The sequence below is a fragment of the Aythya fuligula genome, chromosome 6 (assembly GCF_009819795.1).
Source record: "Aythya fuligula isolate bAytFul2 chromosome 6, bAytFul2.pri, whole genome shotgun sequence".
NCBI lineage: Eukaryota > Metazoa > Chordata > Aves > Anseriformes > Anatidae > Aythya > Aythya fuligula.
Genome location: NC_045564.1, coordinates 9,072,789 through 9,098,838, shown reverse-complemented (window position 1 = coordinate 9,098,838; position 26,050 = coordinate 9,072,789). Strand labels below are relative to the sequence as shown.

At 45.2% G+C, this 26,050-nt stretch overlaps 1 protein-coding gene across 12 annotated transcripts in view; it reads right to left on the bottom strand.

The window, feature by feature from the left end:
• The window catches only part of COL6A3 (collagen type VI alpha 3 chain), a 55,687-nt gene extending 30,958 nt beyond the window's left edge, over nucleotides 1-24,729 (bottom strand). For 2 of the 12 annotated variants that reach the window (XM_032189943.1, XM_032189949.1), the window contains exons 1-6: nucleotides 24,699-24,729; nucleotides 18,475-18,624; nucleotides 12,317-12,919; nucleotides 7,604-8,206; nucleotides 4,183-4,782; nucleotides 2,338-2,904 (exon numbers count right to left, since the gene is read on the bottom strand). In XM_032189943.1, the coding sequence (XP_032045834.1) occupies nucleotides 2,338-2,904; nucleotides 4,183-4,782; nucleotides 7,604-8,206; nucleotides 12,317-12,919; nucleotides 18,475-18,562 (2,461 nt within the window). In that variant the 5' untranslated portion in view covers nucleotides 18,563-18,624; nucleotides 24,699-24,729. Of the gene's footprint in view, nucleotides 1-2,337; nucleotides 2,905-4,182; nucleotides 4,783-7,603; nucleotides 8,207-12,316; nucleotides 12,920-17,036; nucleotides 17,655-18,474; nucleotides 18,625-24,698 lie in introns of those variants that run through there. The other 10 variants (XM_032189939.1, XM_032189940.1, XM_032189941.1 and 7 more) reach the window with 7 other exon arrangements.
• Nucleotides 24,730-26,050: the final 1,321 nt, after the last annotated feature.

The window sequence follows — 26,050 nt, the reverse complement described above, 5'->3', positions numbered from 1 at the left end:
GAGCTGTTAGTGGAATCAGTTACAGTACCTGGTTGTCAAAGGGATTTTAAGCCCCTCTTCTGGGAAGGAGTTACAAAAGAATACAAGCTTCTTAATAGCATTTAAGGAAACCTAGCTACCCCTCTGAAAAGTGATGTAAATCAGGAGCTCTTCACTGACATGAAGCATGAGAGGATTCACATAGAAGTGCAAATGGGATCGGATTACTGAGGAGTAGTATTCCAAGCCAGCACCGGCCAAATCAGAAAGGCCACAGGCACAAAATGAGATCCAGCAAGAAGCATCCACAGTAGCAAGAGTTTGTTTTGTAAATACTTTACAATAAAAGGAAGATCAAAAATAGAGTTGGCCTTCTATGCAGTGAAAGCTCTTGATAGATGATGTCAACATGGGCAAAATGTTTAATGCCTTTGACATCCACCTCCCATAAAAAGTACAGCCTGCAGCTGGCTGACACAATTCCTTCCAGCAACATAGGGATATGGTTTCTGTCTTGCAGAAGAAAAGATCAGGCTAAGAATACTCAGATATACCTAAGCATAAGCTATTTTTGAAACAAATTGAGCCTGATGAACTTCTGACTGTGGCACCCAAAGAGCAGTAGCACTCCCCTAACCATTGGTAATTCCCTCTGAGATCTTGTGGACTGGATGAGGAACAAGAAGACTGGCAAAAAGCAAATGCAGTGCCTATCTTCAAAGATGCAGGAAAGTAGATGGAGTACAGATGAGTCAGATAAAGTTCAGTTGCCTTCAAAAAAAGCAACCAAACGACCCCAAATTATTAAACAGTTTGTAAGCACCTAAAGACAGCATGGTGTGTAGTAATCAAGACTGAATGGTCAAGAAATCATCATCTCAAGCCATCCTGAGTTCCTCTGGGATGTCACAAGCAGCTTTTTAACAGAGAGGATGTAGACATCAAATTTATTTACTTAACAAGGTTTCGATGTCACCTTCCCCAGCAATCTCATATAGATTCAAAAGATGTTGACAAGACAGAAATGGTTTGAAAAGGGAGGACACAGTTCAAGAGCACCGGTCACCTTAGTTTGCATCGAGGCAGAAGGAATCTGCACAGATACGGGAAGAGCAACGACTTCACTGAGAAAGGATGAGGTAAGATAAGACTAGGGGACATTATCTCTGGTCATTAGGTGCTGGTTGATATCAGAGAAACAAGGGTGAAAAGCTAGAAAACCTACAAAACCTACAAGGAACAAATGAATGACAGGTATGCAGCTAGAGACATGAGGACTGAGAAAAGACATACAGCATATTTGAGGTGAGTGAAAGACTGTCAAACATAACACAGGAATGAGCTGACATCCGTGTTCCTGCTGAGCTTAAAGAGATGTAAAAGGCTTAAACTGTGACTAGGAAGGCAGAGGTTAAGGGAAACTGTCTACTGACAAGGATATTAAAGCAATTGCACAGGTTGATTAGGGAGATCAGGGAAATCTCCTCCACTGGAAGATTTTCAGAACAGATTAGAAAAATGACAGCCAGTCTTGGATGAGCAGATCTTGTTGGGGACAAAGGGATGTAGCAGATGGCACCCTGAGATCACTTCCAGCCCTATTTCTTTTTTATGTTTCTATGATTCTAAGTCCATCTGCCCAGAACTTCTAAGGAAAGGTGATGCAGAAGTGATTACTTTTCCTTGTCTCCTCCTGCTTCTGGGAGACAGGTCAATTCTCAAATTAGGGCTGCCTTTGGGAAGTCTCACAGATGGACACGGATAATTGCCAGTATTGCAGTGTCAATTTCTGTTTGTGGCCATGTGGTTCTTTTCTATGTTCTTTAATGACTCCATATTCATTTACTGAGCTTATAAAGGTAACTGAGTCAAGACCATCTAATTTACTGGTGCTTGTAGAAAACATAGAAACTGCCATCACATCCCTTAAGAAGTAACAGAGCAATAAACAGAGCTCCTCCAGAAAAGGGAGGATGGAAAGAGGAATTGAGACAAGCCTTAATTTGTTCCTTCTAGCCCTTGCCCAGCATAGCATGTCAGTTTATTTGGCTGGGGCAATGACTCTCTGCTACTTCACATTTGTACCATGTTTTGCACACGAGTAACAGCATCTACTGCAGCTCTTGCAGCTGAACAAAAAGCTTTTTCCTTTGATGGCATCACTTATCTTTAAAACTGAGTTTGGATTTCAGTGCTTTGCTGGATCAGACCAGAGGAAAATCCAAGTAAAATAGCAATTTCTACGTAATCATTTTTAAACATCACCAGGCCAAATTGCCCCAGTTACCAAAGAGAAGGGGGCATGTAAATGGTGTTTCTCAGCCTCTCGGAAACCACAGAAACCCTGGGTCCCTGTACCTGTTGGCTGAAGCTGGATAGTTTTCAACAGGTTCACTATGTTTGGCTGAAGCTCTGAAATCCGAGCGAGGGAATCAACGTTCAGAATGAACTGCGGGGCATAAACTATCCTTTCCAGCTCTACAGGGTCAGCATTTTTGGCTTTGATAGCAAAGGTCACAACTCCGGCTTGCTTCAGAGCATCTGATGGTTGCTCCACATCGTCGGATGACCTCCCAGCGGCAAGGAGGACCAAGAACTGGGGAACTCCTTCTTCAATCCTGCTTCCAGCTTCCTTCACAAACAGCCTCCTTATGGCTTCCTCTAGCGCAACTCCGATGTTCAGTTGCTTCCCAGTTTTTAACTTCATCCTTTTCACTTTCAGAAGCATGTCATGCTTAGACGGAAGTTCAGAGAAGTCAAATTCAACTTGGATGTTGTCACTGAATTGAGCTACAGCTACTCGTGTGGCATCGGAACCCACGTTCAGGTCAGAAATGACTTTGTGTACAAAGTCCCGGACGGCAGGAAAGCTACCCAAGAGGTTGGCTGAACCATCAATCAGGAATAAAATATCTTTCTTGCTTTCTAGAATAAATTCACAAATGAAAAGAGGGGAAAAAAAGACATGAAGGCATTTTTCTTCTTAAATGTCATCCTAGAAACTTCTTTGTCTATTACCTGGATTTCAATATGCAAAGCAAGTGATTATCATTTCCCAAAGAATTCAGAGGCTACAAGATTAAACAGTACGTTTGCCGTATTTATCTGAGGAGGAAAGGAAAGCAAGGACACCTCTCCTAGGACTCAGTAAATTCAGGCACCATAATCTCATATCATATACTGTATCATAGCGTGTCATCTCAGTCATGTCATAAATTAATCATATCAGAATAGGCCAGTGACATCTCTGTTCTAGCAACCTACCAACAATGGAGTCATGAAATACAATAGCAGTGGAGCATTTTTTTTCCTATTTAAAGGCTCATTAAGCAATACATAGACATTAGTTTATACATACATACATAGAATATTTTCTGTATTCTCTTAAAGTACTTCTCTCAGTTGCATCACAAGGCAGTTAAATCCAGAGGTGAGTTATGACTTTGGGAGGAGAAAATTCCTTTTACCTGTTTCCATTTGATGTCTTTTTAATTTCATTGAATGTCCAAGGCACAATTGAGCACCTCATGTTTTTGTATCTTAATATTTCTCAAGTTAATCATCTCCTTTCCATACTAAACAGTCCTGGATGTTTTTATGTCTTCATATGCATGTAGCCAGAATAAGAGAATTATTGAGCAAACATCTGTTTAGAAAGGGTTAAACTTGACAACAGTTTTTGAGCTTAAGGTTAGAGAATATCTTTGAAGTCAAAATCAGCCTCTGTGACAGCCTGATAATATCACTTCTTCAGAGAGGCTCTGGGAAGTGATTTATCTACCTGTACACGGCTAGACCTTTGTTCCTCTATGCTCGTTATCACTACTTCTACCTTTCCACACCACTCCTTGTGGCCAAAAGGACATACTCCCCTTGCCTGAGCTAGTACAGGCAATGCACTTGCAGGTTGTGATGTTATTATGGTGATAGAAAGGGAACACCTGGACAAGTGACTAGTGTGCAGAGACTCACTCTGATGGTCCTTCAGTCCTGACCTGCCTAAAATTGTGCCGTCTTTAGAGTGTGCTAGCAAAGACTTCAACAAAATGAAGAGCTGACTGTGTCAGGCCACATATTTAAGGTTAAGCACAGTCCAAAATGCTTTGATGACTTGGACAAGCGTTAAGGTGTACACTGGGAACAAACAGTCAAGAGAAACATAGTTAACTCAATGCAGTCAACATGAAGGAAGGTATATATTACCTGTTGGGGCGAGTGGAACCTCCTCCACACCTCCACTAACATATGTTGTTATAGGCTTATTTAACTCCTGGGGTAAAGCTGTCAGATCACTGAAATCATCCATAAAATATACCATTCTTGGATTAAATGCAATCTGTTCAAGCTCTGCCTTATCCGCATTCCTAACTCCAACAGCAAAAGTCAGCACTCCGGCCCGAGCTAATTCATTGGAAACTTGCAAGAAGGGATCGGCAGACTTCCCTGCCGTCACCAGGACTAGGACCTGTGGCACTTGTTCATTTATTCTGCTCCCACCAGCTTCAGTGAAGTGATTCGAAAGCACAAAGTTCAGTGCAGAGCCAGTGTTCAGCACTGACCCCCCCTTGGGCCTCAGCTGCCCCATGCGTTGAATTATGTCTGATTTGGTTTGGTATGAGTATAGAGAGAACTCGGTTTTAGGAGTGTCACTAAATTGCACTAAGCCAACTCGGATTTTGTCGCTTCCGACATCAAGGTAGTTAACTAGGGTCACAACAAAGTCACGCACAAAGGGGAAGTTGGCATTTCCGACGTTGAGTGATCCATCCAAAAGAAAGATGATATCCCTTTTGGTTACTTGAACTGCAGTAGAGCACAGAAAACAACATGAGACATCATAGAAAACAAAATAGATTTTTTTCATGTGTGCATACAGCATGCACCGTACACACATGTAAACCTTGTTAGGAGGAAGGGGGAAGTGGGGAACAGAAAGAGAAGAGAAAGACTGTGATTAGCAAACAACAAATAACGAGGACCTTGCTGGACAACACTCAGTTTGGCAGAGAAGGTTTCTGACTCGAGTTGAAAAGTCTTTAAGCATCAGGTTTATCAACAGGGCTCAGTCTCTGTTATGGCAGATGATTTTGAAGGCTGCTAGTGCCAGAGTTGCATGTTCTGGGCCATGTCTTTAGCTGGCAGAAGCTTCCTTGATTTTGGTGGAGCAACACTGAATTTTGCCTGTAGACACCCTGCTGATCATCATGGGTTTGCTCAGGGCTTTCCACTGCAACTTTAGCAAATATTTCTGCGTTTTGGCACATAAAGCATTGCTTGACACCCAAAACTACCACCCTCTTGCTAAGACTTCCCCCAGACATCCCTGGACATAGAGGACCACCCCCGTCCTGCCACGTCCTGCCCCCGAGCAGTGACTGCTGCAGCCATGCTACCCTTGTGCTGTGCGGCCAGCAGCAGGTGGCCCGCGGCACTGAGCGAGGCTCTGCTTCCATGGGAAAACTCTTCTGCCAAGTAACCAATTTGGCTGGTATTTTGCGTGGGTATTAAAAATAGCTTTTACTATTGGCTTTGAGAAGTTGGTCTGGATGAGGCTGCAATGGCTGCCCGAGACACCTGCCTTTCCAATGACAGCATTTGGTGCAGAAAACTGCATTTTGATCTCTGCAGTTAAAGACATGCATGTAGCAGGCTGTAGGAAGGGGAAAACTCTCCACTTTTGCTGGTAACCGGACAGTTCTCAGCTCCTTCTTTAAGGCTAAACTCATCCTAGACTGTCTTTCAGCATTTGAGCCCTGAGACATAGACATGCAATATCACCCCAAAGACATTTCAAGTTCTCCCTTATGATTTTTTTTGTCTTAATACATCATGGCCAGATGACGGGCCAAAATGCTCAAACTTTAAGGTCCCAGAGAAAGACGAGCTGGCTCTTCCAGTGTACCTATGGATGCTTTCCTCCAAATAAGTTATCTGAGAACATACTTATGCCCACTGCTAATGGCGTTCAATATCTTTCTGTTTTATCCCAATTACCTATGGATATATGGCTACATTCTTCCACCTCTCTGGCTGGCCTTGTCACTGTAAGCTTGCTGTCCTAGTACTAAGCTATTAAAAACAGAAGTGAGAAGAGGGCTTTTTGGATTACAGGCATTGCTCTCAGATTCACAGATTGTCTTGTTTTTTTTGCATTTTTAATTGTTCCCAGAACAGTTTCATTCAAGGCCCAGGGTGAGAAAATATCTTTAGATAATCTAGTTGAAATGTAACAGACAGCCCAGTGTCATAATTAGTTATGTTACTAATAATACTCTGTTTACAGAGTGGGATATGTTTACTTGCTTATTGCAAATGTGTGTAGCTGTGAGTACAGTCAAGCAAAAGGAGTACAAAAAACATAAGCTGCATGAATAAGCTTTAAAGAATAAGGAAGTTTAGGAACATTTTTAATTTGCATTGAAAAATAAAAATGTCGGGTTTGGTATATAGCCATGCAAAACTGTATTAGCAGGAAACACATTCTGAAAAAAAGCTTATTAAGTAAGTCTCGTGATATTCATCTTAATTAAGGACAAGTATTGGCTAACTAATTTTAAAATGTCTGCTCTTTGTGTAGATCAGTCATTGGCTTTTAATTTTTTAAGGACCCTTTCAAAAATCCATTCTATTTTGCCCTGTGGTTTATAATTTTAAATTACTTGGGGAAACTAGAAAAAAGAACGTGGACATAGTTTGACACCCACTTAAGCCAATCTCACTCTTGACCTTACTGGGAGCTGGAAGAAGTCCTATTTTACTAACGTTCATATGTCATGGGACAGAATTTCAAGGTTCAAATATGATCTATCATGACAAGAATTCAACCTCAAGCATCTCTACTGGGGACAAATCCTGAGAAATTTGGTATAAAATCTCTATGTAGATAAAACACCTTCTAAAATACCAGGAAACTTCCTCAGAAGACATGACTCTAGCTACTGGATCGCTTCCCAGTCTACTGATGTCAATGGAAAGAACAAGTTAAAAAGAATACACTGGCTTCACAGGGCTTTGAATCATCTTCTAAACAGATTAAATTAAAGTCAACACTCCACTAGTCTCATATACCTCTTATGGCATGAGCTGAATAAATGTTGATAAGAAATTATGTTACTGAAGCGGGTATTTCAGTCCAACAGTGTCAGGGTAGCTTTCTCTGAACATCTCCTTGAAGAAACTTTCTTGTTTTCTTTACACTCAGAACAATTTTTTTAACTTTCTTGAGTAAATATCCACTACGAATGGTTTTCAAAATGGGAAAGAGATTATGATAGTCACAGTGTGTTCTGTTCATAGGTTACACAAATCCTGAATGAGAGAAAAAACCTCCACTGCACAATCTTAGCATTTATCTAGCAAGGCTTGTCTTTCACGTCTTTGCTTTAAATGTTGGTGACAAACGTGGAATGGGATAAAATCTCCAGAAAGTGTTGACAAAGGTATAATAACAAGCATGCTACCGAATTTGCCAATCTGTTCATGCACATTCTGCAAACCAAAGAGGCAATGTGTAGGTATGTTGAAACACGTACTTCATGCTTTTTCTTGTGATCACTACATGTAAAAAATAAGTTGGCAAAATCATAAACCATATCTCCTTCACTAGAACAAGGTGATTGATTACCTGATGGAGGTTCTTGGACAATCATTCCTCCAGAGAGTGTCCGGATGGGCGACAGCACTTCAGGAAGAATGGCTTGCATGAATTGAAGGCGGAAGTCATTTGGCTGGAACACGAAATCCCTCTCATGGGCAATTTCTTGGAGTTCTGCCGTGTCGGCATTTCTCGACCCAACAGCAAGGGTCACTATCCGGTTCCTTTTCATCTCTGCCGCAGGTTGGTCAACGGCATCCCTGGACTTACCACCTGTGATGAGCACCAGCATGGGGAGCACCCCTTCCTCCATCCTGCACCCGGCAGCACTGGTGAAGAAGTTGTTCCTCACAAAGTCCAGTGCCGAGCCAGTGTTGAGTGCTGTGCCGCCCATGAGCTTCATTTTCCTCACGTTAGCCATCACATCCTTTCTGTTCTGGTGGGTGTTAAAATAGAACTCTGGCTTCACAGTGTCTGCGTACTGTGCCACTGCAACTTGGATCAGGTCGGGTCCAACCTCCAGCCTTTGGACGATTTTGGCAACGAAATCACGAATTGCATTAAAGGAGCCAGTCCCCAAAGCTGTTGAGCCATCTATCAGGAAGACTATATCCTTCTTGTTCACTTCAATAACTGCAAGTAATGATACACACACGAATATAATGTCAGTGAAGGCTTCCATCACCCCCTCCACATCAATTCAACATCAACAGCCCAGCAACAAACTTCTTGTTTGTCTGAGGTATAGTTACTTTCAACATGTTTATAAAGGTCTTGATTTCAAAACAGAATTGTGTTTTAGGTTCTAGTGGAGGGCTAGTAAGAAATCTGATTAAATGCTTCCCCTTTCAAAAACATAGATGAGTTGAAGAGTCGCGAGAATTGCATTGCTTTTAAAATTTAATATTAAAATGCTTAAGCAGCAAAAACAAAAAAGAAGGGCAAAAATTCAGGAGAAATCCTGGTACTCAGCTGCGACATGAGACAAAATTATCAGGTGGTGCTCCATGGTCTGCAGTGGAGCCATCTGAATAATGCCAGAGAGCTGTTTGGTCTCATTTTTGGACTCATTTTCACAAGAGCAATGACACAAGTAAAGAACAGTCTCCACTTACTGAACATACCTGGACTGTGGGTCTTCGCGTCCTACATCTTATTTCTTATCTAACAAAAACAAGTTATGATTTTTCTTGGCACAGCCAGCCCAGTCATGGAAGAGCTGAATTCTATTCTGGTTGCCATGTCTTTAGTAAAATATGTCGCCTAGGCGGTAATCTCTGAAACTCTATATTGACGATGGCATAGGATGCAGAAAGAGCACAATTAGCTTTCCAGTTCCCAGGCTAAGTTTGAAGGAAGATAGTTAGGGGGAAAAAAAACTGTTGTGCAGCGTTGAAACCAAAACACCATCATATTTAACACAGCAGATGTACATAATACAGCAGTAAATATTAACAAGACCAATGCTCATTATGACAAAAACATTATACGTGATCACGATGGGAGGTAACCTCAACACTTTCTTTCAGCCGACCCCCATTTATTCTTCAAAGCAGCGAGCCATGGCTAGTATTGTGAAGAACCCCACTCACAACATCATCCACCCAGGTTGTGTCCTTAAATCGCCTGCCCACCTATGAGCTCCTAAGGTGGAGTCAATACTCAAGGGCGCAAGTCCATTGCCCCCCAGGCTCAATGCACAGCCCCAGGGAGTCTGAGACCCAGCATCACCAGGACCTCACACCACTCAGGGCAAGTAGTAGCAAACACTCTCTGTCATGCCCAGATGGGAAAGGGCAGCCCCTCATCCCATCAGGGCTCCTCTGCATGGAGGCTATTTACTTTGGATTTGAAGAAAGAACAAAGCTTTGGCTGCAGTCCTCCTTGGCCCGACACCAGCTGGCCCCAGAAAGCAGTGCTGTTCTCCATCAGGTTTCTCATGACGGGCAAGTGCTCTAAGATTGGGCTGCCCCAAGGAGTGATTTAGAGCTGGAGACAACTTCTGCAACTCGGCTGCCCCGGGACTGCTGAGAGACCCACCTCTGCTGGTGAGCCTTGCAATTGCCCCTCACCTGCTGGTGGCTTGGACCAGCAGCGCGTTGACCGCCCAGGCTGTCCAAACAGAGCTACCCACACAGCTACGAGGATTTATTTAAGCTCTCCCCTTCCCAGAGCCAGGAGATATACAGTGTTCTTCCCCCCCGGTCAGGTTTTTTTTCTTCATCAATTACTGCGAGAAGGAGAGGGCTGAGTACAGGAAACTTTCCAAATGGAGAGCAACGCCTGAAATCCCTGCATTGTATCATCCAGAAAAGATGTCTGAAGTGCTTTCTTTGCTTGTCAGCAGCTAGATACCCAAAAATGGAGACCCTGGGGACTTTTGACTTTATATAGAAGTTTGTGGAAAACATCAAAGGGGCTTTGCAAAGACGAGGGAGGCCACGAAGCAATAGCTCCCTCCTCTACTAATTCCTCTTGCTTCTCTTGAATGCTGCAGTACATTTCCTTAGAGAAGAAGAATGCAAGAACTGAAACCAAAACCCACAGGAAGAAGGACCCCATGGTGCTATTTTCAATGGATAAAAAGCAAAAATATTTAGGGAAGGCTGTACACATCTCATAGGGTCTGATCCAGAGCCCAGTGAAGCCGATGGCAAGTCTCCCAGGAATTTCAAAGGGTTTGGGATCAAAGCATTATCTTTGACTGTCAAAGTCATTGCACTCTCCTAGGAATGTCAGAGGGTGACTCCCTCAAACCTGGCCCTGCACTGTTCCCTTCTCTTTGCCATCTCAACCATCTCTGGTGAAACACCACATCTGATTTAATCACCTAGACTTCCCCAGTCACTAAAGGAGAGGGGAGAGAGGCAGAAAGGCACTTTGAGAGCCCCTTTCAACCCTAGTGTACAGCTCAAGAGCTCAAGTGAAGCAAGATGACTTCTTTACTGGACAGGAATACTTGGCATCTCCAAGGGGCTTTGCATCCCATTCCAGCTGCTCTGTGTGTCCCAAACCACTGCTTTATGCCCCAGACTTCCAAATGTATTTCCAAGGACACTAGGTAAAGGAAATTCCCTAAAGTTCCTCTGCAAACACCACCTTCTCTATTTAGCAGGTCCGCCTATAAGTGATTGCATGGGCTGATGCTACTGTAGTACCTTCTACAAACAAGCTGAGTGAAAAACATTCGAAGCACAGATGAAACCAAATGTACCAGCATTTTTAATCTGGCTATTATCTGATTAAAACATTTAAAAGGAATACACTCATATTTTAAAAGCTCAGAGCATTGGACGTACTTCTGAACTAATGATCTCTGTCCTTCTAGCCCCCTTGGAAATGTCCCACCTGCTGGGTTTAAAATTTGTGGGGCAGAATATGGGTTTTCCATAGACTTGCTTGGGTTCTGTCATGCATGTTTTTAGCTAGACATGCATACTTCAGCTTATTTAGCTAAATATGGTTCTTGTGGGGCTCTGCAGGGAAAAGTTCTTTGTGTTTCTTCCTGCAATAATCAAGGCAAGGTCATAAAATGATCTTTTAGGCAAATTCCTCCCTTTGATTTGAGCCATGGGACAGCAAACATGTTTAGACATAGATTAATGAAGACATCTGGGATGCAGTTTTATAAGTCAACATACATCACGAGTTGAACAGCATGTACAGAACTCCAGACTGGCACTCAGATCCCCAAAGCCTTGTTTGCATTACACGTTCTGGTGATTATCTGCAGGAACTCCAGCCTGGCCCTTCCCAGGGGCCTCCAAAATGCAACGTGTTGGGTCTTTCATAAAGCTCGCTATCAGTACATTTAACTCAGTCATAAAATCACAGGGTGAGAAACTCTTAATCACCTACATGCTCCATAAAACCAGCACACGGCACTGTGTGTTCGTTATTCTACTGCACCCAAGCTAATGCTAGACCAGAAATAATGGCAATAAGGACTTAAGGTGATAAAGTGACCTCAGCAGAATATGGACACCCACGTTTTTTATTTTATTTATTATTTTTTTTCCCATGGCCTCATGGAAAGCTGCAAACTTAATTAGATTAGAGGTTGAAGGGAAACATAAGTTCGCAAGGTAGGGATTTTGCTTAAGAAGAACTAAGGGCTGTTTTGCTTCTAAGTTCAACAACACAAGAGCCTCTAAATAAGCTTCAGGGTGGATTTTTACCCTTTTCCCAGTTATGGTGCACAGTTCCAAAATGGTCATTTTACTCTTTTAGTAAACTGGTAATTTCAACTGTTTGAAACAGGGATCTATTTTACATCCCTATTGGCTTCCCTAGTCACATTTCATTCTGATGCCACTTTCAACTGACATATAATGTAAGCTTACATGACATACATGTTTTCAGAGCCAAACATGCTGAATTGTTTACCTCCAGGGGTGCTTAGATACCATAATAAGGATTATATGGGCCTTTTTATACTCTTAGATACCACAATAAGGATTATATGGGTCTTTTTATACCCTTAGATACCACAATAAGGGTTATATGAGCATTTTTATACTCTGCTTGTGTTCTTTAAAACTCCATGTCATGCAAGTTATAGACACAAAACCTTATGGTTTTCAAAAGAGAACCCACTGGGTAAATGAGTTTCTGCACATCAGTTGCACATTTTCTCCAAAATCAGACCAGAGAGATGCATTGCAAAAATAATTAAAAAGTAAAATTTGTTTTTAAAGCGTGCAAAGTTCATCAAAATGCAACAGTCTAGAAAGGCATACATACCTTCAGTCACAATGGTTGGGGCCTCTAACAAAATGAGTCTTTGGGCCACTCCAACAATGTTGGGCAGTAATAATTCTTGAAGAGCATCAAGGTTACGGATATCCAGGGCAGTAAATGCGAAGCTTCCATCAGTAGCAATCTGCTGCAGCTCTGCACTGTCAGCATTCTGGACCCCAATGCTAAACGAAAATATACTAGCTTGCTTCACCGCTAATAAGCCCTCTCGGATATCATCACTAGACTCTCCACCACTTATCAGCACTAAAATCTGAGGCACCGCTTCCTCTATCCTGCTGCCTCCCGCCTGGGTGAAGAGGTTCTCCACCACAAACTCCAGTGCTGCACCAATGTTAGCTTCCTCGCCACCGCGGAAACTAAGTGCCTTCACGGCATCCAGAACATCTGCTTTTGTGGAGTAGCTGTTCAAAGCGAACTCGGTTCTGGGTTCATCACTATACTGCACCACCCCAATGTGTATTTGCTGAGCTCCAACTCTGAGGCTTTCAATCAAATTTACAAGGAAATCACGTATGGCTGGAAAATTGACACTTCCGATGTTGTTTGATCCGTCAATAAGGAAAATAAGGTCAGCAGACTCTTGAGCTTTAAAAAAAGAAATGCAAAAGGTGAAAGCATTACAATGGGTGATTACATGCAGTTGTACAGTGTTCTGACATGTTTCGTGGAAAACCAGTAAGAAACACGAAAATGAGAAAACAAAACACATATTCACTGAGGAAGTGACGTTTTTGCCTCTTAGTTCTGCATTCTGATTGAATATGAGTTTCCAGCCCCGGCATCTGCTCCCCAGGGCTGGGCAAAACCTGAGCTCATGGCTGCTGTCACATGGGAGTCAGTGTTTTTGAGGAGAAAACTCTGCAAAATGTAATTTTTGGAAATCTAGGTCCACCACATCGCTTCTCAGTCCTGTCTAAATATTTAGATGGACAGAGACAAAAGAAAATGATGGATTTTGGTGGCAATTCACCCTGAAGAGTCTGGGTGACAACACAGTAATATTAAAAAGAGTTTTTCCTCCTTGAATTGCAGTCTCTCTCTCTTTTTTCGTTTTTTTCTTTTTCTTTTCTTTTCTTTTTCTTTTCTTTTCGTTTTCTTTTCTTTTCTTTTTCTCTTTTTTTTTTTTTTTTTTTTTTTTAAGAAAAAACACTATTTACATAGAAAGTTTCAGCCTCTCTTCTGCAATTCTATTATTTTGCTGTTTAAAAACAGAGGCTGAATATATTGGCTTCTCCCAGCAAAAGTAAATATTATTTGAAATGCATTTGTTAGAAGCAACTGAAAAGGTTTTGATTACAGTTTTTGCTCTGTAACTCTTTTACCAGCTGTCAAGCATATGCACAATGATATTTGTCCAGCAAACTGACCCACACAATTGTCTACCCATGCCATACAAGGCTGTCTTTTTGATTTGCACAGATGCATTGATTATCATCAATAGATGAGTTTGGTCTGTATTTTTTCTAGATATTTTCTGGACTCTCGATATTCAATCAAGGAATGCAGAATCAGGTTAAAACAGGGTGATGAAATCAGTCATGACACAATTATCCAACTCTATTTGTTGTGACTATACCCAGATGATTGCAAGCATCTGCTGAGAATATACACACACCAAACAAAACTTTAACATGGCATTAGCGTGGTTGTTGAGGGGGAAGCATTTTTTTTCTGTGAAACTTACCGAAGCAGACCCAAAATGGCCTGGTGTCTGCTCTTCCTCCTTTAGCTCAAGTAATTTTACCATCAAGATCACCAAGAGCTTTACGCATTCAACAGGCAGGGGAAGAAGACCCCAAAGTATGCTCAGATTGTTCATGCTACTATTTCTCCAATCTCATCAACAAATCAAACTTCAGACTATTTGCAAACGACTGAAAAGTTTGGAAATCTGGAAATCTGGCTCTCAGCTTTTTGAAAGCTGAAGGTGAACCCAGTAGCAGAACTGGCACGGAGTTTAGCAAAGCCAGGAATAAACCTGCTGTCTTTGCGATTAGAATCGTCAATAATTTTTTGGCCCCTGCGGAAGTTTTCTGGTAAATGTTTCATACACCACAATGCCGCCAAGAGACTCAGATATGCAATTCCAGCGACAAAGGGTCACCAGCTCCCTGAGCCAATTTTTGATGGCCAACCTCAGCTTGGAGAACATTGACGTGATTGAGAATTGCCAAGGACTTGGGGTCTCTTTTTCAACACGAAGTTGAAAGCTGTGAAAGTGCTTAGGGTTGGCTTTGCTGTGAAGTTTGTGGTTGGGTTGTACACGTTCTACTTCATAATGTAAAGGGAAGAGAAATCTCAAGGTGGTTCTACCCAGCACTGTTTCAGATACCCTGGCTGTCCTTTTGAGAAATGAGACCACACGCCGATGGGCGTCATCGCGGGTCACTCCCGACGAAGAGAAAACAGATACAAAATGGATGTGTTGGATAATTTGTCATCACTGTAAAAACCTTTGTTCTTCAATGCACATTTATGGAACAAGCTGGTGCTGGAGGACAAATAAAAGCATGCTTGTTACACAACTAAGCGAGGAGGGTCAGATGAGACAGACAGCTAAGATTTAATGAATATATCAGGGCAAAGTTGGGGCTGACTTCCATACTTACACTAGTCAGCTCTGGGGACTGCCACAGACCAACAGCTTTGGTACTCTATATTGGAAATACTACATGATTGTTGTTGTTGTTGTTGTTGTTGTTGTTGTTTTGGTTTGTGGTTTTTTTTTTTTGTTTGTTTGTTTGTTTTGCATTTCTGTTTCACGTACAGGTTCATTTCTAGTGAAACATCCATGACATTTTTACATATGTTAATGCTACATGGAGTTATCAGCAGAATAAATGACTTCCTAAACTCTTAATCAAACTTACTTGTACTATGCTTTGCACACCACATATTTTCATGCAAGGTTTAGGATCTGTAACATCTTTTTTCCATGTTTAATGGTACTCCACAGATTGCCTGTGCAAAGTGCACAGAGACAAAACTGCGATAGTAGGATTAGCTTAAATTTTGTGTTACAGCAGGGGAAGGAAACACTTGCAAATGCTATCTCTGAGAAGAAATGAACTCGGAAACACTCCCTGATGTACAAGAGGTAGAAATTTGCCTTTAAAGCTTTTTAAGGAAAGTCTGAGACTTGGGCCATTTGTAGTCTACAGGGCTACCAAAGACAAATTCCCCCATTGGTTTCAACATTGTGGCCCTTCATGGTGGAGATGCTCATATATGAGCATTCATATATATATCATATATAGCATTCATTTTACACATGAATCGACACGTTTTTTCTTAGAAATGGCAGTTTATCTCTTCTTTCTGCGGCAGCCGATTTCCTTCCCTGTGGCTTTCACGTGACTTGGATATTTGCCCTGTCAAGCACTTTGCACAAAAAAACACATGTGAGCACAGCCTGTTGGTGATGCTCGGTGTCATGCAGTGATGGAGAGTATCCAGTGGGGCTGACGTGAGGGTTAATCAGACAAGACAACACAGGGGATTAATATTACACCTCATTACACTGCCATTGCCTTACGTTACCCCACAAGCTATTGACCTTCAGATGGAGTCTCAGGAATAAAAAGAAAGGTTTGATCTCTCAGACTTCTGTTTTGAAACACAACAAAGCTGCTCAGAAGGCCCTTTCCACGCTGTCATTTCATAAACAGAGGAGGGACAGAGGAAGGCTCTAATTTTTTCCAGGCAAATTCGGCCCCCAGCTTTTGGCCAGTGCAGATCCATTGAAGCCGACACGGTTTGCGGAGATGTTTCGGTTAGGAGAAGGGCCCAGAGCCCCATCAGGTGGAAGTCATCAGCTTGTAGAGAAGGCATCTGAGTAGCATCTCGAAAAGGATTGCCAAACCACATGCCTTCTCTGAGCAGATGAGGAGCAAGGTCTGCAGGCTGGCTCAGAGATGGGGTTTTAGGGGAGCAGTTCTCTAAGCAGGCACTAATTTTGCTGTCTTCAGCCGAGAACAGGAAGAATAGTAAAGCTTTCCAGAGTCACCGTGCACTGGAATACGGACTCCCAGGACCCTTCTGGAACTGCAGGGCTTTGAGGGAGCTACATTCCCAAAACCTGAAGGGGCTGTGAGGTCCTAGGGAGAGGGACAGATCTTCTGGCATGGCAGCACAGTGCTGCTCCTGGCCATGGTGACATCCCAAAGCCACACTCAGCTGGGACATTCCCATCCCACCGTGCCATCGGGGTCCCTTGCACAGACCACATTTCCCACTGCGCCCACCAGGACATTCCCCCTGGTATCCCTGCAGCCAGCAGAGACCTGTGCAGTCTCCAGAGGGTTTAGGGTCAGGAGCAACGTGGCTGACGAGGTTATCTCCTATTTCCCTACCTTGGGAGTGGATGGGATGGGGCAATTTAATATATCTCCCATAAGAGCTCCCTACACTTGCCTTTCCATGCCATGGGTGCAGAAGGATGTCCCTAGGGGGGCTGCTGCCCCTGCCAGGGTCCTGGAGCACTGCCTCCTGCAACACGTAGCATGGGGGCTCAATTTTCAAACCACGGCATGCCCAATGGGCACAAGCATGGGGCCATACGCTTCAAACCTTTGTTTTTAAACCTCTGAACGTCCATCTCAGTCTGCCCCTACAAAGGCTTCAAAGAGTGCAGCACCAGCAGTCACCATGCTGATGGGAGCTATCAGCATGGCCAGGACAGAGCGCAGCAGTTGGCCATTACCTGTGATGTCTTTAACCAGTCCTTTGGCCCCAGCCTTTTCTGGAGTCATGGATGTACGGACACTTGCCACTAAGTCTCCAACTATGCCGTGGAGAGCGGTAAAATTCTCTAGGTTGAAAAGGTGCGTATCGAAGGGCTCACTCGCTATTTCCTTTAACTCCCCTTCCACCGCATCCTGCACGCCGACCGCAAACATGTTTACATGGGCCGATTTAAGGACAGATGATGGCAGAGCCACATCATCCTGGGATCGTCCATCCGTTAACACTATAATAACCTGGGGAACTCCTTCACTCGCTCTGCTTCCAGCAGCTTTAGTGAGATGGTTCTCGATTAGGTACTCTAATCCTTTTCCAGTCTTGGTGCCTCCCCCCATGTAAGGCATATTCGCAATATGGGACAGCACGTCTTGGTTAGAGGGGTACGTGTTTAACTGGAACTCTGTGTGGGGGTTTCCGCTGAACTGGACCAGTGCAAAACGAAAATCATTTCCTCCCACATCTAAAGCCTTTACAACATCATACAGAAACTCTCGAACGAGTTGGAAATGCTCCTTCCCAATGCTCCAAGAGGAATCCACTAGAAATATTATATCAGCCACAGCAACGGTTCTGACAGCTTTAAAAAAACAGATGGGGTTTAGGGTTTTCTACCAGCCAGTGCAAGCATTCCTCCTCGCACAAACGACCGACGGCCTCTTTGGCATGGGGGCACCAAAGCCCGGTTTCCCCTCGTCACCCCGAGCAAAACGAGAAGCACTGTGGACTCCAGGCAGAGACAGGAAGGGACAGCATGCGACCTACCCTTCCCTGGGAGGAAGGCAAGAAGATTCCCCCCTCCTGAGCCCTGCCTGCACGTGAATTTGGATGCCAGCCCCAGGTCAAAGCACGAGGTGCAAATTTAGGTTTGCTCAAACATAGCCTTGGCGCGTTTGCTGGCTTCCTGGTGGTACAAAGAAGCAGGGACTGCTCGTGGAAGCAGCCTGGGTGCTGGCCTTGGGTTTTCCGTGGTTTTTTACTTCCTCTAACCCCCTGGTGACACTGGCTCCGTTCCAAAGGATGCCAGTGCCATGAGAACCCAACAGCCTCCCTGCGGGTTGGCAGCAGTGCTCTTCTCGCTTCTCCCTTTTGCTCGTATGCATGCAATGAAATCAAAACAGCTCTTCCCAAGACGAAACCCAATCAGGGTCTCCCTGGGAGCCAAAAACTCCACATCCAGCACCCCGGCCACGCAGAGCATCCTCCAACGCCGGCCACGGGCTAGCAACATGCTTGAGAGGGCCTAGGCCCGGGTCGGCCCAGCAGGGGCGGAGGAGCAGGAGGCAAATCACAACGTACCATGGACATGCACATTAAAAACCAAAGGGTGCGAACGTCTCGGTGTGAGCGAGCAGCATGTTGATAGAGGGGTGCTGTTGGGGTTGGTGGTCCTGTCTTACCTGCTTGCTGCTGGGCGCCAACCAAGCAAAGACCCAAGAGCAGGAGGCCAAGTATTGCCGCAAAGGGCAAATGCCGGTGTTTTCTCATTTTGGTCTGTTATTTCCCGTTTTCCTTTTATTCTCTTTGTTTCAAAGCACCCAATGTGAGACCTAAAGGAGAGAGAGGGAGGGGGAGAAGGAGGTTAATGGCCTGGCTGTTATTAAATACCTAATTGTTAATGGCTACTTGTTACCATCACACCTCCTGCAAGAAGAGGTCAACGCAAAGTTGTGCGACTGTCATCATATCCATGCCTGTGCTTAAACAGATGAAACACAAGACAGAAAAGCACAGACATGTTTTTTTGACACTTCCATGCTGCATTGGTGGGGAGAAATTATTTTAGTGCTGGTCAGGTCCCGCTTTGTAGAGGAGCCATCGTTCCCATCATGATGGCATTTAATCACTGCTGTAGGCTTAGACGGCTTTCTTCTTGCCTATACTGCCACAAGTAATACTGAATATAAAGCCTAGGTTTCTACCGTCAGTAAACAACCCTCAAACCTCCAAAATGCCTGACTGCCCTCTGCTCTGTCCTTCTTGCCCACAGGGGACCTGCCGAAAAATCCAGACAAAGCATTCGCTCTTGCTGCTGCCGTTCCTTATTCGAGTTTTGCAGAAGCCAGGATGATAATCCTGCTGGACTTCCCCCTTTGCCTCAGCTCACCTTTTCAGCTGTCCCAAGGATACAAATGGAAATTTAATTATTCCAGGCCCAAGCGATCTGCGTGTTCTGGCTATGTGGCAGAAAGCCCTTGGACTCCCTCAAGCTCGCATCCCTGGTGGTGGAATAGCCTGCGCCGGCTGATCGCGTTTTGGAAAGGCACCAAGGATAATATGTTATATGTCGTAGCCAAAATAGAATTTATGGAAGTTTGTTATCTATGATCCACCTGGCAAACCTTCTGAAACCATGTCTCCTTCAGGAAAGCTGTGTATGTGTTGTCATGGAGATGGCCAATTTATTATTTAATCCTCATTTCCAAGCCTGCAGCGCAGAAACCAGCAATCCTTGCTTCACTGAGAAAATATCCTCCCAAAAGGGAATGCAGTATTTAATGCTTCTCGTTCCCTAAATGAAGCTCAATTACTCAAACGGGCCAAAAGTGATTCAAATACATCAAGCTGTTAACCGGGTCATCATTTAAAAGAAAAAAAATATCAATTTTCTCATCTCCATCCATCTACAGGGTCCTAAGAGTGTTAAGTGGGAAGAACAATTCATCCTTTCCGCCAAGCCTTGCAAGTTGCAGAGATGGCAATATCTGGCAGGGCCAGGGGGAGAAAAGGATGCCTTGACTTGGGGAAAGTTCAACACCTAAGTGGTCAGTCCTCGTTCCACCAAAGAGACACTTCACAGGGCTATCAGAGTGGGATTCGATGGAAAGAAGGGGATGATATCTACAGCCTTTCCCAAAACCTGGTGCGACCTTGATCCTTCCACTTGCTCCCTGCACATCAAAGCCCTGTGGCTCCCTCTCCTCCAACATTTGCCTTTCCAGATGCTCCACATGGCTGTGGGGCTTTGCCTTTTCTTGTAGCTTTTATGAAAGCCTTATAATGCCAGTCAGGCCCCGCTTTTCCACCCATTTTTTTCTGTATAATAATAATACTGATGGACAGAGAGGCACCAAGAGCCAACAGCTAGCATGCAGGAGGGAATGGGAATGGGAATGCAGGATGGATGTGGTGGGAATGTCTGCAGAGAATGCCTAAACACAGCCCACTGTGAAAGTGCTAATATTTCTTTCCCAAAAGGCAGAAAGTTATGCTGTTGTCCCCAGTATGGGCTGCTGGCACCCTACCCCTCCAGCAGTCCTTGCAGCTGGGGGAGAGCAGTCGAAATAAACGGGTGAAAATTCACATCCTGCCAGCTGCAAGATGACAGGGCTGACGCAAACATTTGGGGGGATTTTGGCTTAAGACATTGAGCAGCTGTGGAGAGTCTTGTGGGGCCCTTTACAGGCCAGGAGAAAGAAGCAGAAGGGGAAAGCCAACCTGCCGAAATGGGGCAGCTTCTCCTCCCACCAGCATGGTGGGACAACATCCAGCCTTGGGTTTCTTTCATTTGCCTCAGCCAACTTAGAAATACAATGCTTTATTATTATTTTTTTTTTAACATTAATTCTTTTATTCATTTATTCAAGCAATAATAAGCTGGCTGCTCTTTTTAACCACCTTCTGTCCCGTTTTAGCCTTTAGGAGGCTCCAGATCTATTTCCAGCTTCCCCTGAGACTGTAGTTTCAGTTACATGTAAGCGGAGAGCCCTGCTGATTAACGGAGCTCCCAGGGGAGGAATTTTAGCTTCAAACTTCCCCAAAACCACCCTAAAATCACATGGGCTGTGAACACGCCGTGCTGGTTATTAGGAGAGAGAGGCAGAGAAGTGGCTGGGAGGAAGTGACTGATGTCTCCTGGGGACTGGATGATAAAACAGGGAGAAAAAAAGAGCCTTTAAGGCACAGATGCTCCCTATCAGGGCTCCTCATTTATCCCCCTATATAGAGGAGGTGCTGGGTGCGATGACCCTCCTATAGGAGGTGGAGGAGAAGCAGAGGTAATGTATTTTGTCTGACCACAGAAGCAGGAGGGCAAAAAAGGAGGGATGTGAATTTATGGTAATTCACCTTAATTTGTGGCCCCTGTCAGGTGTCTGTTCTGCAAGCTTATTCTTCTACTCTACTGTCTGAGGGGATTATTTTCATCCTGAATTTATCATTATTATTTCTAAGGGAGAGTTTCTTACAGTCCTGGGGGAGGAATCTCTGGTGGAGCTTTCAGTATAACCACTGCAAACTTGGCAAAAAGGCTGAAAAAGCTAACTACGGAGTGCTCTTAGCAAAGCAGTTTTCCCCAACCGCTAAGAATTAGCAGTAAAATCTGGAGAAATAAGTCTGTTAATAACCCGTGTGTGAAAGGGCGTTGTGTAGTGTTCAGTAATCTGAAGTTTTTATGTCTGTCTTGAGTTTATATAGTGTGTGGTGACCTCTTAATGTAACAGTATGTCCTCCATTTCATCCAGAGCTATACATCTGTTACTAATAATGCCTTCAAAAAGCAATCACTTCTACTACTAACGCCATGAAGTGATTTCCTTAGATATTTTCCCCAGCAGCTATTTTCTGCTTCATGCATAGAGAAGTATGCAACAAGTCTGACATTTTACATAATCGTATATTTGACTGAGTGTTTCAAATTTACTTTCTAAAAATTGCTTGTGTGTGTGATTTTTTTTTTCTTCACTAGAGCATAATTAAAACCTGAAAAAAAGTGCAAAGCAGATGAGAAGGCTTAAAAAAAGCAAAACATAAAAGGCAGGGGGGGAAAAACTTTGCTCCAGCTGTTGTGTATCGCTTTGATTCATTACATATGCCTCTCAGCTGGGCTGGCTGGCTTTGGGTGGGAGGCAGCTATGCCTTCAGTTTATATAGAAATGTGATGTGTGTCATACGTAGGCAGATAGGAATGGGCCCAGACACAGCCCTGGGGATGCCTTGCTGCCCCAGACCGAGGTATGTGTGGTCCTGTTTGCCTGTCCAGCCCCATGGTGTTCCCCCAGAATACCTTAAATAAAAGCCTGCAAAGCAGTTGTGGCCCTAAATCCCCACTTTGTGCCTGTGGGGTGGGTTGCTTTGTGCTTGTGCAGTAGGGAAAAAGGGCTGTGGACTTGCAGATGTGTCCCAGCAGCTTTTCCATGAGGGATCAGGCAGGATGAAAGGGATGCCCTCATCATCCCATGGACAGGGTGAATGGGACGCTGCAAATATCATCCTTCTCCCCAAAAAAATCTGCTCTGTGGGGATTTCCAGAAGGCAGTGGTGGAGCCACAAGGCTGCAGCAAGTTTTCCTTGAGTGAGGACACCAGCCACCCAAAAAAGCCACCTGTGGCCTCAGTACTAGGGAGAGGTGGCCCCAAAATCCCAGCATGGAGCCATCGTGGCTCAGGTTGCCCTCTGGAGGTGGCTGCCTGCTCCTCTCCTGGTTGGACGTGTTCCCCTTGGATCTCTGTGCCCTGACAGAGCTCTGAGCTGGGGAAAACATCGTCACAAGCTGCTCCCAGCAGTGGTTTGGGCACGGCAGAGGCTAGATGCTGTCACTTTTCCCTGTGAAATGGTTTGGGCACCCCAAAACGTGGCCACCTCTTCACTATACAGCACCAGCCCTAAGCCAGGATGTTTCTACAGGCTCAGGATGAGCTCTGTGTGTTGGATCCCAAATTTATTCCCCTCAACTCAGCAGAGCTGGTCCTATTTGCAACAGCCCTTTTGGAAGGGTTTCCCTCCGTGCTGCTGGCATTGGCGGCACGGGGAAGGTGAGCACTGTCTCTGGGAATAGTTCCTCCTATAAACACAGACCTGAGCATTACAAGCTGCCCAGCCCAAAAGGGTGGAAAATCCTCCTGATTTGCAAGCCACTTTAATTTGAAAAACAGCATTCAGCACAGCTACGGGGCTGCTTTGCCTTTATCCCAACCAGCGGGTCCCCTGCTTACTAGCATCTAGTATAAATCACATTCATTCTTATAAGCACACTGTTGGCTTAAAATCTGCTTGTTTTCCCTCTTCTGACTGAGACTTAAATAGAGTAGTTAATAAGAGGAAAGGGAGTATTTGCTGGAAAAAAAAAAAAAAGGGGGAACTCCCTCAAAGATCAATGACTCTTTATGCACGGTACCCTAAGCCTCACGGCGCCTCTCCACCCAAACAAATCCCCTCCTTAATGTGGCACGCTGGTCACTTAAAAAGGTGGAAAAAGTGATGGGCATGTGGAGCTGTGGTGGTGCGTTGTGCCCGCCTGAGCCCAGCCCTGGGCAGGTTCAGGTTCATCCCTGTAATGTGAGGCTGGGAGAAAGCAACCCCAGGCTGCCAGAGCTCGCAGTGATGCAAGGAATAAGATGTTCCCTTCCCTCCTGCTCCCAGACAGGCACGTCTCAGAAATCACAGCAGTGACAGTGGTTTTCCTCTGCAAATGCGTTTCAAAAGCCAAAAAGGGGTTGCCAAAAAGTGGAAGGGCACTGAATGAATGAATGAATGACCGACGCAAGGCGTGCTGCCCCCCACTCCGGATACAGCATCCCACCCCTGGCTGCAGTTAATTTCTCTGCAAAGAGGGAATACCCGCTTGAATCTGTGCACAATGGGGAATAGGAAGCCCCATGCTCTGGGTCTGGTCCCAGTGGGTCGAGGGGTGGTGCAGAGCCATGTCCCTGTCCCACCACCACATCCTCGGGGAGCCCCCCGGTTGCTTCCAGCTCAAGCCCAGGGATGCTCCGACCTCCACAAAGTTCCCAAACCAGGCACTTCTACCCCAAGAAGCAGCTGTTTAAGCACCCAACCATCGATACCAAAGTATAACTTTTTTTTTTCTTAAACCAGTCAGTAATAGGGTAAAGCCAGAAGCTTGAACAAAGCAGCGTTCCTCCCTCCCAGAGCCCACATGAACCATCGCAGCCACCAGGAAGGAGCCGAGCGGTCCCCGCTGCGCCCTCTGGGGGGAAAATGGCTTTGGCCACCTCCTCTCTGGCCAGTTTTGGCCCCTGTGCCCACTCAGGAAACCGATTTGGCCGCAATCACCCTCACCTCAGGCTCCGTTTGGGAGGGGAAGGCTCTGCTGAGGAGGGATGTGGCGGGGTGTCCCCAACATCGGTCACAGCCACCCCCTTGGAGGGGCTCACCCACCTCCCCGTGCACAAGCAGCCCCATAGACCAAGCATCCCAGAGACAGGTTCCCCAGAAAATCCCAATTTTTAAATTTTTTTTTTTTTTGGTGGGGGGGCTCTGACTCCATGGGGCACCCCTCCTGGGAGAGATGCTTTCATCCCACAGTGGGGATTTCAAGGCATGGAAGGCAAGCACCGTCCCGCAGCAGTGGAATAAAACCCTGCTGGGTGTTTTAAAATGAATTTAATTTAATTCCTTGTGGCCAGGAGCATCCCCGTGCACCTGCAATGCCTCGGCTCAGGGAGGAGGCTTTTGGGGTGCCCCGGTATGAGCAAACCCGCTGCAGTGCTCCGCTTATCCACACCCGATGAAAAGCCAAAGGGTGGCTTCCCTCTGGGGACATTGCTCTGGGTTTTGCCTAAAACACCTTAAAAAAAATAAAAATTGACAGCTCGGCAAGGAAGGGAACCACCAAGAGAAGCGAGCACAGGCAAAGAGCTCCCGCACGGACAACGCCACTTACCCCTGAGCGAACCCCTGGAAAATAAAAAAAAAAAGTTGCTTATTCCGGGATTTTGGGGTTTTGTTGTTTTGTTTTTTTTCCTCTCCGAAGAGTTGCTCAGCCCCGCTGCATGGCTGTGCTGGTTCTGCCCAGGCTGCCTGCCTCCTCGCCGGCTTCCTCGGAGGGACGAGGACGCCACGGGCACGCTGGTCCCCGTTGGGCGGCTGCCACGGGGTCTGTGCGGGGCCGGGAGAGGCGGCTGGCGTGGAACGGCTGGGGGCCGGGCGCTGCAAATGGGATCCAGATGCTTCTTGCTGAGGTCAGAATTGCTCATCACACACGGTCCTTCCCCCCCCCTGCACACTGCCCTCCCCTCCCCAGCGCTCCCCTGGGGACGCCTCCGCACTCGGCGGCTTCCCTGGCCCGAGTGTTTTCGCCTGTTATTCGTCTATGGAGGAGAAAAAAAAAAAAAGAAAAAAAAAAAAGAAAGAAAGAAAAAAAAAAGAGAGAGAGAGAGGGAGGAAAAAAAAAAAAAAAAGAGAGAGAGAGAGAAAAAAAAAATCCGGGTGGCGGGAGGTTATTCCAATAGCATGACTTTCACTCAGGAGCTAAGGGCTGGGCTTGGATGCTCACAGCATACAGGACACGCCAAGGACTGTACCAAGTTACGCAGGGCTCCCTCGAAGCCCTTCGGGATGCCCGAGGCTGCAGAAAGCCCGGCCAAGCCCTCCCTGCAGCTACCAGAGGGTCTGTTAACTTGGTTTCCTATCCGATGCAGCAGGAGAAGCAGTGGTGGGCTACGTCCTCCGCTCCCTGTGCCCCTCAGGGAATGAAAGTCAGACCCTTAACATAAAGATAAACACTTTAAAACACACAGAGCCTAGAGAAAAATTCCTAGTGAAAGCCTGAACGGTGCCGGAGCAAGTCAGGCGCTGACAATGAGCGAGTGCCCGATCAGTGGCTCATTTTTCACCTTCATCCAGTGCAAAAATACCTTGCAGCCTTCCTTTAGCAGAGCAAACCAGGCAGGTTTGGGGTTTATTTTTTTAGCTTTCTGCTTCTGCAGTGACAGAAGGATGCTGGCCAAAATTAAACACTCCAGTCTGGACTGGGTTGCTTTCTGCAAGAATTTATGGTAAGGAAACCAATTTTTTTCCCTTGCCCCTGTTTGGGTCCATATAAGGCTGGAGCCGCGGTCGTGTCCCGGGCATCAAACAGTCAAGTTCCCTTCAGTTGCTCCAAATGGGGATTTATGATGTTTGCTCTAGGTTTTGTGCAGTTTGAAAGGCTTGCCACATTAAAATAAAATAAAATAGCTGGAATGCTTCGGGAAGGCACTGAGCTCTCCAGCTGATGCAATAGCTCGCCCCAGC